The 18,591-nt window shown below is 30.2% G+C and overlaps 1 protein-coding gene across 1 annotated transcript; it reads right to left on the bottom strand.

Moving 5' to 3' along the window:
* Positions 1-1,979: 1,979 nt before the first annotated feature.
* Positions 1,980-18,485, bottom strand: LOC145202002 (uncharacterized). Its single transcript, XM_080074871.2, has 3 exons — positions 18,433-18,485; positions 18,075-18,223; positions 1,980-16,967 (listed from the first exon to the last, which is right to left on the bottom strand). The coding sequence occupies exons 2-3, from the start codon at positions 18,220-18,222 to the stop codon at positions 2,167-2,169; spliced, it is 14,949 nt and encodes a 4,982-aa protein (XP_079930997.2). The 5' UTR covers position 18,223; positions 18,433-18,485; the 3' UTR covers positions 1,980-2,166.
* Between the last annotated feature and the right edge of the window lie 106 nt (positions 18,486-18,591).

The following is an 18,591-nucleotide window of genomic DNA, read 5'->3' as shown; positions in this document are numbered from 1 at the left end:
CCTAACTTTAAATGCTTTTTTGTAATTACACCTAACTCTATATGCTTTTTTGTAATTGCACCTAACTTTAAATGCTTTTTTGTAATTGCACCTAACTTTAAATGCTTTTTTGTAATTACACCTAACTTTAAATGCTTTTTTGTAATTGCACCTAACTTTAAATGCTTTTTTGTAATTGCACCTAACTTTAAATGCTTTTTTGTAATTACACCTAACTCTATATGCTTTTTTGTAATTGCACCTAACTTTAAATGCTTTTTTGTAATTGCACCTAACTTTAAATGCTTTTTTGTAATTACACCTAACTCTATATGCTTTTTTGTAATTGCACCTAACTTTAAATGCTTTTTTGTAATTGCACCTAACTTTAAATGCTTTTTTGTAATTACACCTAACTTTAAATTTACCTAACTAACCAACAAGTAAAAATACAACTAACTTTAAAGCATTTTAAAAATTGGTTTAAAGTTAAGTGTATTTTTACTTGTTGTAAATGCCTTTGGAAAAGCATTTACAACAAGTAAAAAACTAACCATTAATGGTATTACGTGATTTCTCATTCATAAATCAAAAGGCTGGTTTATTGCATTTGAAAAGATCATGTACACTCTTATCTAATTGTTAAGCTTCAGGAAAACAGTGAGTTGGGAACGATAACAGTGCGAAATGATTGCTTCTGCATTGTTTATGATACAAGTTGTTGTAGATGCCTTTGGTCATTATAAAATAAGAGTAATACATTATTTTACGAAATATTTCATAAAATCAGCAAAACTTTCATAGGTCATCTACCCTATTGCTTTTGAATGTAAATTCACTCTCTGTACGAACATTTATTTTCCTAAGTGCTCTAGAAAACACAAAAATCAATAGGTAATGATGTAATAAGTAAGTATTAACAATATAATTGATAAAATAATTAAATATTAAAGTAGTAACAAATAAAAAGTATCATAAAAACGTATTTAAAAAAAAAACAACAACCAAATACCGTGGTGTGACCTAACAAAGTCCATGCTTTAAGAAAGTCCTAATTTAAGAAATGGCAAATTTAATATATATATAAAAGAAACATTTGCGGAAAATAACTTTGTTGTTTTAACTAGATATCTAGTTAAAAAATGCACATAAATGGAGAAGCGAGCGCCTTTATTAGGCAAACAATCCTAAAAAACGGATAATAAATCCGGCAAAAAAAAAATTTTGAAAAATAAGCAAAACTATTTTAGACAAAATAAACAATAATTTCAGGAGCACTTTGAAAGCAATTTTATATCTGGCTTAGACGAATTGTCATAATAGTTGTTAAAAATATCAGATACAACAACTCATTAGTATAATGAGGGCATGCCAGTGGAAGAATAAAAAGAATTTTCCTGAATCAAGGTGAATACATTGTTCTTCACTGACATCCGTAGATGATTCAGCAGGCTCTTTGAGTCTTTTAGACAGAAGGAGAATAAATTTTATGAAAATGTATCAACGAATAGCAATGTTTAGGGAGTTTTGAGAAAAATAACTTTCCTTGAAAAAACTATATTACCATTCAATATCCAAAAAACCATAGAAACTTGGTCCAACACTTAGTTTTCATTGGTTGGGTTAAAATCACATGAAGTAATTGTACTACTAAGCTTTAAAATAAAAGATATTAAATAAGTCATTGTAACAAGTAGATCTCCTAAAAAAATTCAATGTACTGGTTTAAAACCAGTTTGTTTTTCTTTTCTTTTTTTTTTTTTTTTTTAAACCATTTGACACTTTCTATCAGAAGCTATGTATAGCGTTGACGACTCTGGATTATTTGATCTCCTAAATTGTTGATACAACGACGAGTTAGTATATTAAAAAGCTCAAAGTTTTTTTTAACTTAAAAAAACTTTGAGTTTTTTAATATACTAACTGTGATGGTACAAGCTTTTTTATTGTTTTTTTCTTGGTTTCGGGAGCAAAATACTCGAATATAAATACGACAAAAATTATCGTAAGAAATTCAATTTTTCTCTTTAAATTTAAAACAAGACTAAATAAATAAAATATATAAACTAAAGAAATAATTTACACCGAAAAAAAAAAAAACTTTCCGAAATGTTTAACAAAAGTAATTCATTCATAACATTTAGATAACCCTAACCACCATTATCTTGAAATCAAATACGCAAGCAATTAGTATGGCAAAATGATAGGTTCTAATTTATTAGAGGCACTACACGTGTATGCAATTTTACTGTAGACGACAGAACCGCATAAGCCGAATTGAAGCGTTTTATAGGACTTTCCATTGAAACAAAAGTTCTCTGCTTTCAAATGTATGACACTACCGCAAACTTCATACTTGCTTAAGTCATATAGCGTTACTCCGTTGCATACGAACAGACTTACGTCGTAAACGCTGTTGCCACAAACCTTGTATTGACTCCTCTTATAAGATTTTCCACCAAAACAGAAACTTTCAGCTTTTAAATGAACTATACTACCACATACTTCGTATGCATTTATGTCGTAAACTTTAGCATTATTGCAGAAAAAGAGATTTATATCATAAACAACGTTACCGCAAATATTAAACTGATTCTTTTTGTACGATATTCCACCGAAACAAAATCTTTCCGCTTTCAAATGAAGAACTTGTCCGCAAACTTCGTATACACTGAGATCATAAAGTTTACCAACATTACAAATAAAAGCATTCAAATTGTACACTTGATTTCCGCACACTCTGAATTGAGTTTTATTGTAGGACTTGCCGTTATAACAGAAACATTCATTTTTCACATGAACAGCTTCGCCACATACTTCGTACACATTTACATCGTATACTTTGTCATTGTTGCAAAAGAATCCGTTAATATTGTAGACAACATCTTTACACACTTTGTAGAGATCTTTCTTATAAGATTTTCCACCAAAACAAAAGCTTTCTACTTTCAAATGAACAATCTCACCGCATACTTCAAACTGGCTGATGTCATACACCTTATTATTGTTGCAGAAGAAGATATTTAAGTCATAGACAAACTCGCCACATATTTTGTACTGGTCTTTCTTGAATGATCTATCCTTAAAGCAAAAGCTTTCTTCCTTCTTGTGAACAACAATGCCACAGAGCTCAAACACGTTTATGTCATAAACAATACCACTGTCGCAGAAAAAGGAGGCAATGTCATAGACGGTTTCATCACACACTTTGAACTGACTCCTCTTGTACGATTTACCTTTGTAACAAAAACTTTCCTGTCTTACATGGACAACTTCGCCACATACTTCATATACATTTACATCGTATACTTTGTCATTGTTGCAAAAAAATCCATTTACATCATAGACAACATTATTGCATATTTTGTACTGGAACCTTCTGTAAGATTTTCCCTCAAAACAAAAGCTTTCTGCTTTCAAATGAACAATCTCACCACATACTTCAAATTGACTGATGTCATACACCTTATTATTGTTGCAGAAGAAGATATTTATATCATAAACAAACTCGCCACATATTTGGTATTGGTTTTTCTTGAATGACCTATCTTTAAAGCAAAAGCTTTCTTCCTTCTTATGAACAACACTGCCACAGAGCTCAAACACATTTATGTCATAAACAATACCACTGTCGCAGAAAAAGGAGGCAATGTCATAGACGGTTTCATCACACACTTTGAACTGACTCCTCTTGTACGATTTGCCTTTGAAGCAAAAACTTTCTTCTTTTACATGGACAACTTCACCACATACTTCATAAACATCTACATCATATACTTTGTTGTTGTTGCAGAAAAATACATTTATATCATAGACAACATTATCGCATAATTTGTACTGGAACTTTCTGTAAGATTTTCCCTCAAAACAAAAGCTTTCTGCTTTCAAATGAACAATCTCACCACATAATTCAAACTGGCTGATCTCATACACCTTATTGTTCTTGCAGAAGAAGATATTTATATCATACACAAATTCACCACAAATTTGGTATTGGTTTTTCTTAAAGGATCTATCCTTAAAGCAAAAGCTTTCCTCCTTAATATGAACTACACTGCCACAGAGTTCAAACACATTTATGTCATAGACTTTACCATTGTTGCAGAAAAAGGAGTTGATGTCATAGACAGTTTCATCACAAACTTTGAACTGACTTCTCTTGTACGATTTGTCTTTGAAGCAAAAACTTTCTTCTTTTACATGCACAACTTCACCACATACCTCATACACATTTACATCGTATACTTTGTCATTGTTGCAGAAAAATCCATTGATATCATACACAACATTATTGCATACTTTGTACTGGAACCTTCTGTAAGATTTTCCCTCAAAACAAAAGCTTTCTGCTTTCAAATGAACAATCTCACCACATACTTCAAATTGGCTGATGTCATACACCTTATTATTGTTGCAGAAGAAGATATTTATATCATAAACAAACTCTCCACATATTTTGTACTGGTCTTTCTTGAATGACCTATCTTTAAAGCAAAAGCTTTCTTCCTTTTTATGAACAACACTGCCACAGAGCTCAAACACGTTTATGTCATAAACAATACCACTGTCACAGAAAAAGGAGTTAATGTCATAGACAGTTTCATCACATACTTTGAATTGACTTCTCTTGTACGATTTGCCTCTGTAGCAAAAACTTTCTTCTTTTACATGGACAACTTCACCACATACTTCATAAACATTTATATCATATACTTTGTCATTGTTACAGAAAAATCCATTGACATCATACACAACATTATCACATATTTTGAACTGGAACCTTCTGTAAGATTTTCCCTCAAAACAAAAGCTTTCTGCTTTCAAATGAACAATCTCACCACATACTTCAAATTGGCTGATGTCATACACCTTATTATTGTTGCAGAAGAAGAGATTTATATCATAAACAAACTCTCCACATATTTTGTACTGGTCTTTCTTGAATGATCTATCTTTAAAGCAAAAGCTTTCTTCCTTCTTATGAACAACATTACCACAAACTTCAAACACATTTATGTCATAAAGTTTTCCTTCATCACAGAAAAATGCATTCACATCATAGACATCTTCATCACATACCTTAAACTGAATCTTCTTGTATGATTTGCCTTTGTAGCAAAAACTTTCTTCTTTTACATGCACAACTTCACCACATACTTCATAAACATCTACATCATATACTTTGTCATTGTTGCAGAAAAATCCATTGACATCATACACAACATTATCACATATTTTGTACTGGAGCTTTCTGTAAGATTTTCCCTCAAAACAAAAGCTTTCTGCTTTCAAATGAACAATCTCACCACATACTTCAAACTGGCTGATGTCATACACCTTATTATTATTGCAGAAGAAGATATTTATATCATAGACAAACTCTCCACATATTTTGTACTGGTCTTTCTTGAAGGATCTATCCTTAAAGCAAAAGCTTTCTTCCTTCTTATGAACAACATTACCACAAACTTCAAACACATTTATGTCATAAACTTTGCCTTCATCACAGAAAAAGGTGTTGATATCATAAACATCTTCATCGCATACTTTAAACTGATTTCTCTTATATGACTTGCCTTTATTACAGAAACTTTCTTGTTTTACATGAACAATTTCACCACACACTTCATAGATATTTATGTCATATACTTTGTCATCATTGCAGAAAAATTCACTAACATCATAGACAGCATCTTTACATACTTTGTACTGAATCTTCCTGTAAGATTTTCCTTCAAAACAGAAGCTTTCTGCTTTCAAATGAACAATCTCACCGCAAACTTCAAATTGGTTAATATCATAAACTTTTAAATTATGGCAGAAGAAAATATTTATATCATATACAAAGTCTCTACATACTCTGTATTGGCTTTTTTTGAATGATCTATCTTTAAAACAAAAACTTTCTTCTTTCTTATGAACAACGTAACCACATAGTTCGAACACATTTATGTCATAAACTTTGCCACTGTCACAGAAAAATGAATTTATATCATAGACTTCTTCATCGCATATCTTAAACTGGCTCCTCTTGTATGACTTATCTTTGTTACAAAAGTATTCTTCTTTCACATGTACATCACCACCACACACTTCATATATATTTATCTCATATACCTTATCATTATTGCAGAATAAACTAGTGACATCATAGACAACATCTTTGCACACCTTGTACTGAGCTTTTTTGTATGATTTCCCATCAAAACAAAAGCTTTCTGCTTTTAAGTGAACAATCTCACCACATAATTCATATTGGTTTATATCATAAACTTTATTGGTTCTGCAGAAGAAATAATTTATATCATAAACAAACTCTCCACATATTTTGTATTGGTTTTTCTTGAATGATCTATCTTTAAAGCAAAAGCTCTCTTCTTTCAAATGAACAAGATCCCCGCATTCTTCATAAACATTTATGTCATAAACTTTGCCATCATTGCAGAAAAATAAACTGAAATCAAAAACATTGTTTTCACATAATCTGAATTGATTCCTTTTGTAGGACTTGCCACTATAACAAAAACATTCTTCTTTTGCATGAACAACTTCTCCACAAACTTCAAATATTTTAATGTCATATAATTTGCCATTATTGCAGAAAAACAAGTTGCTATCATATACAATGTTATTACACAACTTATACTGAATCCTTTGGTAAGACTTTCCACCAAAGCAAAAGCTTTCTGCTCTTAAATGGACTATATCACCACATACTTCAAATTGGTTGATGTCATACACATTATGGTTATTACAGAAGAAGATATTTAAATCATACACAAGCTCTCCGCATATTTGGTATTGGTCTTTCTTAAATGATCTACCCTTAAAGCAAAAGCTTTCTTCCTTTTTATGAACTATATTGCCACACACTTCAAACACATTTATGTCATAAACATTTCCTTCATCACAGAAAAATGCATTCACATCATAGACATCTTCATTGCATACTTTAAACTGAATCTTCTTGTATGATTTGCCTTTGTAGCAAAAACTTTCTTCTTTTACATGCACAACTTCACTGCATACCTCATAAACATCTACATCATATACTTTGTCATTGTTGCAGAAAAATCCACGAACATCATAGACAGCATCTTTACATACTTTGTACTGAATCTTCCTGTAAGATTTTCCTTCAAAACAGAAGCTTTCTGCTTTCAAATGAACAATCTCACCACATACTTCAAACTGGCTGATGTCATACACCTTATTATTATTGCAGAAGAAGATATTTATATCATAGACAAACTCTCCACATATTTTGTACTGGTCTTTCTGGAATGATCTATCTTTAAAGCAAAAGCTTTCTTCCTTCTTATGAACAACATTACCACAAACTTCAAACACATTTATGTCATAAAGTTTTCCTTCATCACAGAAAAATGCATTCACGTCATAGACATCTTCATCGCATACTTTAAACTGAATCTTCTTGTATGATTTGCCTTTGTAGCAAAAACTTTCTTCTTTTACATGCACAACTTCACCGCATACCTCATAAACATCTACATCATATACTTTGTCATTGTTGCAGAAAAATCCATGAACATCATAGACAGCATCTTTACATACTTTGTACTGAATCTTCCTGTAAGATTTTCCTTCAAAACAGAAGCTTTCTGCTTTCAAATGAACTATCTCACCACATACTTCAAACTGGTTGATGTCATACACCTTATTATTGTTGCAGAAGAAGATATTTATATCATAGACAAACTCTTCACATATTTTGTACTGGTCTTTCTTGAATGACCTATCCTTAAAGCAAAAGCTTTCTTCCTTCTTATGAACAACATTACCACAAACTTCAAACACATTTATGTCATAAACTTTGCCTTCATCACAGAAAAAGGAGTTAATGTCATATACATCCTCATCACATAATTTGAACTGACTCCTCTTGTACGATTTACCTTTGCTACAAAAACTTTCCTGTTTCACATGAACAACTTCACCGCACACTTCATAAACATTTATATCATATACTTTATTGTTGTTGCAGAAAAATCCATTGACATCATACACAACATTATCACATATTTTGTACTGGAGCTTTTTGTAAGATTTTCCCTCAAAACAAAAGCTTTCTGCTTTCAAATGAACAATCTCACCACATACTTCAAATTGGTTAATATCATAAACTTTATTAATGCTGCAGAAGAAGAAATTTATATCATACACAAATTCACCACATATTTGGTACTGAGATTTTTTAAATGATCTATCCTTAAAACAAAAACTTTCTTCCTTAACATGAACAACATTGCCACAAACTTCAAACTTATTTATATCATACACTTTGCCACTGTCACAGAAAAATATGTTTATATCATAAACATTTTCATCACACAATTTAAATTGATTTTTCTTGTAAGATATTTCTTTATGACAAAAGCATTCATCTTTCTTATGAACAATATCTCCACATACTTCATAAACATTTATATCATATACTTTATCATTGCTGCAAAAAAAGCCATTGATTTCATAGACAGCATCTTTACATATCCTGTACTGAATCTTTTTGTAAGATTTGTTGTCAAAACAAAAGCTTTCTGCTTTCATGTGAACAACATCACCACATACTTCAAATTGGTTCAAATCATAGACCTTACTATTACTGCAAAAGAAAATATTTATATCATACACAAACTCTCCACATATTTTGTACTGACTTTTTTTAAATGATCTATCCTTGAAGCAAAAGCTTTCTTCCTTTTTATGAACAATATTGCCACACTCTTCAAACACATTTATGTCATAAACTTTACCACTGTTACAGAAAAACATATTCACATCATAGACTTCTTCATCACATAATTTATATTGATTCTTCTTGTATGATTTCTCTTTGATACAAAAATATTCTTCTTTCACATGAACAACTTCTCCACATACTTCATAAACATTTATGTCATATACCTTATCACCGTTGCAGAATAAATTAGTTATGTCATAAACAACATCTTTACACACTTTGAACTGAACCTTTTTGTAAGATTTTTCACCAAAACAAAAGCTTTCTGCTTTCAAATGAACAATCTCACCGCATACTTCATACATATTTATGTCAAAGACTTTATTATTATTGCAGAAGAAGAGATTTATATCATAAACAAACTCTCCACATATTTTGTACTGGTCTTTCTTGAATGATCTATCTTTAAAGCAAAAGCTTTCTTCCTTCTTATGAACAACATTACCACAAACTTCAAACACATTTATGTCATAAAGTTTTCCTTCATCACAGAAAAATGCATTCACATCATAGACATCTTCATCACATACCTTAAACTGAATCTTCTTGTATGATTTGCCTTTGTAGCAAAAACTTTCTTCTTTTACATGCACAACTTCACCACATACTTCATAAACATCTACATCATATACTTTGTCATTGTTGCAGAAAAATCCATTGACATCATACACAACATTATCACATATTTTGTACTGGAGCTTTCTGTAAGATTTTCCCTCAAAACAAAAGCTTTCTGCTTTCAAATGAACAATCTCACCGCATACTTCAAACTGGCTGATGTCATACACCTTATTATTATTGCAGAAGAAGATATTTATATCATAGACAAACTCTCCACATATTTTGTACTGGTCTTTCTTGAAGGATCTATCCTTAAAGCAAAAGCTTTCTTCCTTCTTATGAACAACATTACCACAAACTTCAAACACATTTATGTCATAAACTTTGCCTTCATCACAGAAAAAGGTGTTGATATCATAAACATCTTCATCGCATACTTTAAACTGATTTCTCTTATATGACTTGCCTTTATTACAGAAACTTTCTTGTTTTACATAAACAATTTCACCACACACTTCATAGATATTTATGTCATATACTTTGTCATCATTGCAGAAAAATTCACTAACATCATAGACAGCATCTTTACATATTTTGTACTGATTCTTCTTGTAAGATTTGCCATCAAAACAAAAGTTTTCTGCTTTAAGGTGAATAACTTGTCCACATTCCTCATAGAGACGAACTTCATATAGCTTACCAGCAAAACATAAGCTTTCTGAAATATCATAAATAATCCTACCACAAAGTTTATTTTGAACCTTCTTATAAGACTTTTCTTCATAGCAAAAGTACTGGCTACTAAGATGAACTACATCTCCACATACTTCATATAAATTAATATCATATGTTTTTCCACCAAAGCAGAGTAAAGCATTTACATCATAAACAGTTTCATCGCAAACTTTGAATTGAACTTTTTTGTAAGATTTTTCTTTGTAACAAAAGTAATCATTCTTTGAATGTACTATAGCTCCACATGACTCATATAGATCAATCTCATAAGTTATATCATTGTAGCAGAAGAAAACATGGAAGTCATATACAGCATCATTGCATATCTTGTATTGACTTTGAGAATAAGACTTTCCATTATTACAAAAGTGTGACGCTTTTAAATGAACTAAGTTACCACAAACTTCATAGAGATTTAAGTCATAAACTTGATCATCATGACAAAAAAACACTATGTAATCATACACTTTGTCTCCACATAACTTAAATTGGTTTCGAGGATATGACTTTTGATCCTGACAGAAGTTAGTACTCTTTAGATGAACAACATTGCCACACACTTCATAGAGACTAGATTGGTACACTAACTCTTCATAACAGAAATAAATATTGAAGTCATAGACTTGCTTATTGCATACCTTATACTGATTTTGAGGATAAGAGTTTCCATCAAAGCAGAAATTAGTATTTTTCAAATGAACAACATTCCCACATATCTCATATAAGCTAGATTGATACACTTTTGCTTGATAACAGAAGTATATATTGAAGTCATAAACTTGGTCATCACACAGCTTAAACTGACTTTGAGGATAAGACTTTCCATCATGGCAGAAATGAGTGCTTTTCAGGTGAGCAACATCGTCGCATAATTCATATAGACTGGATTGGTATACTTTTTCTTCATAACAAAAATGAACAATAAAGTCATAAACTTGGTTACCACACAACTTGTATTGATTATGTGGATAAGATTTTCCATCAAAACAAAAATTAGTGCTTTTTAAGTGAACAATATTACCACACACTTCATACAAATGTGACTCATAAATATTACCTTCATTACAGAAATAAATGCTGAAGTCATAAACTTGATTATTGCATAGCTTGAACTGATTTTGTGGATAGGATTTTCCATCAAAACAAAAATTAGTGCTTTTTAAGTGAACAATATTTCCACATACTTCATATAAACTTAATTGGTATACCTTTTCATCATAGCAAAAATTAATGGTAAAGTCATATACTTGCTGATCACATTTCTTGTACTGATTTTGTGGATAAGATTTTCCATCAAAACAGAAATTTGTGCTCTTTAAATGAACAATATTACCACATATTTCATGAAGGCTTAATTCATAAAGTTTTTCATCATAACAGAAATGAATGCTAAAATCATAAACTTGTTTATCGCACAGCTTGTACTGATTTTGTGGATAAGATTTTCCATCATAACAAAAATTAGTGCTTCTTAGATGTACAACATTGCCACATAATTCATATAGACTTGATTGATATACTTGTGTTTCATAACAGAAGTAAATGTTAATATCATAAACTTGCTTATCGCATTTCTTAAACTGACTATGTGCATAAGATTTTCCATCATCACAAAAGTTAGTACTCAGCTCATGAACAATATCTCCACATACTTCATATAGACTTGATTGGTATACTTTTGACTCATAGCAGAAGTAAATATTAATGTCGTAGACCTCTTTGTCACATTTCTTGTATTGATTTTGTGGGTAGGACTTTCCATTGTCACAAAAGTTTGTGCTTAGATCGTGAACAATTTTTCCACACACTTCATACAGATTTGATTTGTAGACTTTGTCTTCGAAGCAGAAATGATAATTGATGTCATAAACTTCTTTATCACATTTCTTGAACTGATCTTGTCTGTAAGATTTTTCATTATCGCAAAAATAAATATTTTTAAGATGAACAATATTACCACATACTTCATACAGACTTGATTGATATACTTGTGCTTCGTGACAGAAGTAAATGTTAATGTCATAAACTTGCTTATCGCATTTCTTAAACTGACTATGTGCATAAGATTTTCCATCATCACAAAAGTTAGTACTCAGCTCATGAACAATATCTCCACATACTTCATACAGACTTAATTGGTATACTTTTGACTCATAGCAGAAGTAAATATTAATGTCGTAGACCTCTTTGTCACATTTCTTGTATTGATTTTGTGGGTAGGACTTTCCATTGTCACAAAAGTTTGTGCTTAGATCGTGAACAATGTTTCCACACACTTCATACAGATTTGATTTATAGACTTTGTTTTCAAAGCAGAAATAATAACTGATGTCATAAACTTCTTTATCACATTTCTTGAACTGATCTTGTCTGTAAGATTTTTCATTATCACAAAAATAAATATTTTTAAGATGAACAATATTACCACACACTTCATACAGACTTGATTGATAAACAATTGCCTCATGACAAAAGTAAATATTTACGTCATAAACTTGTTTATCACACTTCTTGTACTGGTTTATTGAATAAGATTTTCCATCATCACAAAAATAATTGTTTTTTAAATGAACAATGTTACCACATATTTCATATAAACTTAATTCATAGACTTTTGATTCATAACAGAAATAGATATAAATGTCATATATTTGATTATCACATTTCTTGTACTGATTTTGAGAATATGATTTTCCATCCTCACAGAAATTAGAGTTTTTTAAGTGCACGATATTCCCACACACTTCATATAGACTTAATTCGTAAACCTTTGAATTGTAGCAAAAGTAAATGCCATAATCATAAACTTGGTTATCACATAGTTTGAACTGACTTTGTGGATAAGATTTTCCATCAAAACAAAAGTTTGTGCTTTTTAAATGTACAACATTACCACATATTTCATAAGAACTGGATTGGTAAACTTTGGTATCATAACAGAAATAGATATTTATGTCATAAACTTGCTTATCACATACCTTATACTGATCTTGTGGATAGGATTTATCATCATAACAAAAATTGGTGCTTTTTTCATGAACAATATTCCCACATACTTCATATAAACTAATTTGATATACTTTGGTTTCATGACAGAAGTATATGTTTATATCATAAACTTGTTTGTCACATTTCTTGTACTGACTTTGTAAATAAGACTTTCCATCATCACAAAAGTTAGTGCTTGTTAAATGAACACTATTACCGCATACCTCATAAAGACTTAACTGGTATAGCTTGGCATCATAACAGAAATAGATATTAATGTCATAAACTTGTTGATCACATATCTGAAACTGACTTAGTGGATATGATTTTCCATCCTGACAAAAGTTAGTCCTTTTTAAATGAACAATATTACCACATATTTCATAAAGACTAGAATGATAAACTTTTCCTTCATAGCAGAAATAAGTACTAAAATCATAGACTTCATTATCACATTGCTTGTACTGACTTTGTTGATATGATTTTCCATCGAAACAAAAATGAGTGTTTTTCAGATGGACAACATAACCACATAATTCATAAAGACTAGATTGGTATACCTTTGCTTCATAACAGAAGAAAATGTTAATGTCATAAACTTCTTTGTCACATTTTTTGTATTGATTTATTGGGTATGATTTTTCCTCATAACAAAAGTTAGTGCTTTTTAAGTGAACAATATTACCACATATTTCATACAGACTTAGTTCATAGACTTTTGCTTCATAACAGAAGTAAATGCTAAAGTCATATACTTGTGAATCACATTTTTTGTATTGATTTATTGGGTATGATTTTTCATTATCACAAAAGTTAGCACTTTTTAAGTGAACAATATTACCACATACTTCATATAGACTTGATTGGTAGACTTTTGCTTCATAACAGAAGTAAATGTTTATGTCATAAACTTCTTTGTCACATCTCTTGTACTGAACAATTGAATAGGATTTTCCATCATCACAGAAGTTAGCACTTTTCAAGTGAACAATATTACCACATATTTCATATAGACTTGATTGGTAGACTTTTCCTTCATAACAGAAGTAAATGTTTATGTCATAGACTTGGTCATCACATTTCTTGTACTGTGCAATTGAATAAGATTTCCCATTATCACAAAAGTTAGTGCTTTTTAGGTGAACAATATCACCACATACTTCATATAGACTTAGTTCATAGACTTTTCCTTCATAACAGAAGTAAATGTTTATGTCATAAACTTCTTTGTCACATTTCTTGTACTGAACAATTGAATAGGATTTTCCATCATCACAAAAGTTAGTGCTTTTCAAGTGAACAATATTACCACATACTTCATATAGACTTGATTGGTAGACTTCGCCTTCATAACAGAAGTAAAGGTTAATATCATAAACTTGTTTATCACATTTCTTGTACTGTTTTATCAAATAAGATTTTCCATCATCACAGAAATAATCACTTTTTAAGTGAACAATATTGCCGCATATTTCATATTGGCTCAATTCATAGACTTTTCCTTCATAACAGAAGTAAATGTTAATGTCATAAACTTGGTCATCACATTTCTTGTACTGTGCAATTGGATAAGATTTTCCATTATCACAAAAGCTACTGCTTTTTAGGTGAACAATATTACCACATACTTCATATAGACTTGATTGGTAGACTTTTGCTTCATAACAGAAGTAAATGTTTATGTCATAAACTTCTTTGTCACATCTCTTGTACTGAACAATTAAATAGGATTTTCCATCATCACAAAAGTTAGTGCTTTTCAAGTGAACAATATTACCACATACTTCATATAGACTTGATTGGTAGACTTCGCCTTCATAACAGAAGTAAAAGTTAATATCGTAAACTTGTTTATCACATTTCTTGTACTGCTTTATCAAATAAGATTTTCCATCATTACAGAAATAGTCACTTTTCAAATGAACAACATTGCCGCATATTTCATATTGGCTCAATTCATAGACTTTTCCTTCATAACAGAAGTAAATGTTAATGTCATAAACTTGGTCATCACATTTCTTGTACTGACTTATTAAATAAGATTTTCCATTATCACAAAAGTTACTGCTTTTTAGGTGAACAATATTACCACATACTTCATATAGACTTGATTGGTAGACTTTTGCTTCATAACAGAAGTAAATGTTTATGTCATAAACTTCTTTGTCACATTTCTTGTACTGAACAATTGAATAGGATTTTCCATCATCACAAAAGTTAGTGCTTTTCAAGTGAACAATATTACCACATACTTCATATAGACTTGATTGGTAGACTTCGCCTTCATAACAGAAGTAAAGGTTAATATCATAAACATGTTTATCACATTTCTTGTACTGTTTTATCAAATAAGACTTTCCATTATCACAGAAACAATCACTTTTTAAGTGTACAATATTACCACATATTTCATGTTGGCTCAATTCGTAGACTTTTTCTTCATAACAGAAGTAAGTGTTAACATCATAAACTACTTTGTCACATTTTTTGTACTGAACAATCAAATAAGATTTTCCATTATCACAAAAGTTAGTGCTTTTCAAGTGAACAATATTACCACATACTTCATATAGACTTGATTGGTAGACTTTTGCTTCATAACAGAAGTAAATATTTATGTCATAAACTTCTTTGTCACATCTCTTGTACTGAACAATTGAATAGGATTTTCCATCATCACAAAAGTTAGTGCTTTTCAAGTGAACAATATCACCACATATTTCATACAGGCTTGATAGGTAGACTTTTGCTTCATAACAAAAGTAAATATTTATATCATAAACTTGCTTATCACATCTTTTGTACTGACTTAATAAATAAGATTTTCCATTATCACAAAAGTTAGTGCTTTTCAAGTGAACAATATTACCACATACTTCATATAGGCTTAATTGGTAGACTTTGGCTTTATAACAGAAGTAAAGGTTAATATCATAAACTTGTTTATCACATTTCTTGTACTGTTTTATCAAATAAGACTTTCCATTATCACAGAAACAATCACTTTTTAAGTGTACAATATTACCACATATTTCATGTTGGCTCAATTGGTATACTTTTGCTTCATAACAGAAGTAAATGTTGACATCATAAACTACTTTGTCACACTTCTTGTACTGAACAATTGAATAGGATTTTCCATTATCACAAAAGTTAGTTCTTTTCAAGTGAACAATATTGCCACATAATTCATATAGACTTGATTGGTAGACTTTTGCTTCATAACAGAAGTAAATATTTATATCATAAACTTGTTTATCACATCTCTTGTACTGACTTATCAAATAAGATTTTCCATTATCACAAAAGTTAGTGCTTTTCAAGTGAACAATATTTCCACATACTTCATAAAGACTTGATTGGTAGACTTTTGCTCCAAAACAGAAGTAGATATTTACATCGTAAACTTGTTTATCGCATTTTTTGTACTGACTTTTTAAATAAGATTTTCCATCGTCACAAAAGTTTGTACTTTTTAAATGCACAATATTACCACATAATTCGTATGAACTTGATTGGTAGATTTTCGATTTATAGCAGAAGTAAATGTTAAGGTCGTATACTTTAATGCCACATATCTTGAATTGTAATTGAGGATATGATTTCCCTTCATAGCAGAAGTTTACACTTTTTAAATGTACAATATTTCCACATAATTCGTGTTTATCTGATTCATAAATTTTATCTTCGTTACAGAAGCATTTGCTTGTTTCATAAACACTTTTTCCGCATAGACCGTATTGAGATCTTTCGTAAGGCTTGCTTTCGCTACAGAAATGTGTATTTTTTACAATTACATCACTTCCGCATAACTCGTACAATTTTAAATCGTACTCACGACCGTTGCTGCAAAAAGCGACATTTGAATCGTAAGGTTTACTACCGCATAATGGCTGCTCATTTGTTTCGTAGGTTTCGTAGGTTCTTTTTTCATTCTCGATGTCTAAATTAAAGTTACGTTTCAATAGAATTTTTTCTTTTACTTCATGTTTATGGATATATGAAAAATATGAAAAATTATTCAAATGATTAAACTCCCTGAATAAGTGTTGAAAGTATTATCTTTGTTTGAGAAAATCAGTGTGGTTGTATTTTTAACAGCTTTACAATTGATCTGGGGGTTAATGTTTTAAAAATTACGTTTTCGCAACACTATGAATTTCACGAAAAAGTTGTTTAGCAATTTTAGAAACGGTTTTGATTTTTTTTTCGTAAAGCACGATAAAAGTTCACGCAAATACAAACGTGATACGTTTTAAAACATCAATCCCAGGGGTCGATGTTATAAAACTTTAGCTTTCGTTACACAACGAATTTCGCAAAAACCTAAAATTATCGTATTGCAAAAATAAATTAAAAAAAAAAAAAAAGAAAAGCGGTTTAAAAGAAAATCATAAATTCTTAATAAAGTACACTTGATTTTTAAGCAACGACAAAATTGCTTAACAAATTTAGCAACACCTTTGATTTTGTTTGTGAAGAATTAGAAAATTGGTGTTAACAAGTATGTTTCAAAACAACAACAATTGTGTTTATTAAATTTACGCAAAATTAAATAAATTTACCCAATATTGTGCAAATAACGAAATCGCTAGTAAAGTTTGTGCAACATTAATATTAAAGTCAAGAAAACGTTAAATTATACTAAAAATATTTGCCAAAGTACTTTAGATTGAACTTAAACCTAAGCATGTTTTAAACTTTTTGCGGTTGCTTTTTATTACTTTTTAAATTGTTAGAAAGCTTCCAGCAACGATTCTTAAAGAAATCGCAGAAATAGTGATTTGTAATGATCACGTCGCTTTAAACTTCTTTTAATTTATAAAAAAAAGTGGATGTAAGAATTATTGCTTATGGATTTTTTTCAACTAAAAACGTTCCTAAATTTATATGAATCAATAATCAAATAACTAAATTTATATGAATTGTAAAGGATTCAAGAAAAATAGTGATGGCATATTGGTGCTTTTGTAGATTAAAACTCGTAGAAATCTTTCACTCATAGTTTCCATTTTGAATAAATTCTTATGAAAAATTAGTTTTTGCTTACCGTCTCTCCACTGCAGTTGGTTGTCAAAATCTTGATTGGATTCTAACACATCATTGCTCTCACCATGAAAGAGGTTTTTATTACCTGGTGAAAACCCATTTGCATGGGTTAAGAAGACAATTAATGCCAGCACTTGAACCGAACGCATTCTAAAACCGAATTTATCAGACAAATGTTTCAGTTGAATTGGTAAATTAGACATAATGTTCGTCAAACAAAATAGACATCAACAAATGGTAAAAAAAGCTGAAAAAATACTTTCTGATTAAAAAATGACAAGCTTTTATATAACTATGAAGACACAAATAATTTTAAAGATATAAACCATTAAAGTTTCAAAGCATGTAATCATTCTTACCTTAATGCACTTCAACAGTTTGAAACTGTGTTATTAACCTGAAGGAGGGACAGGTTATATAGTAGAACTAAAGGGCAATATATCGCAGGAAGGAAAATTTCCTGCTATTATATTTATTTATAACCACTTTTCTGAACTAATATATAGTCAACGTAACAT

Source organism: Hydra viridissima, unplaced genomic scaffold, assembly GCF_058129835.1.
Source record: "Hydra viridissima isolate aposymbiotic clone 2 unplaced genomic scaffold, HvirCarnegie_v1 scaffold_3, whole genome shotgun sequence".
Taxonomy (NCBI): domain Eukaryota; kingdom Metazoa; phylum Cnidaria; class Hydrozoa; order Anthoathecata; family Hydridae; genus Hydra; species Hydra viridissima.
Note: the sequence above shows the minus strand (reverse complement) of the source record. Positions and strands in the feature narration are given on the sequence as shown.

Coding starts and splice junctions, on each gene's coding strand:
- LOC145202002 (XM_080074871.2), bottom strand. CDS start 18,222: ATGCGTTCGGTTCAAGTGCTGGCATTAATTGTCTTCTTAACCCATGCA. Junction 16,968..18,074: donor CCAACTGCAGTGGAGAGACG/GTAAGCAAAAAC, acceptor ACTTTAATTTAG/ACATCGAGAATGAAAAAAGA.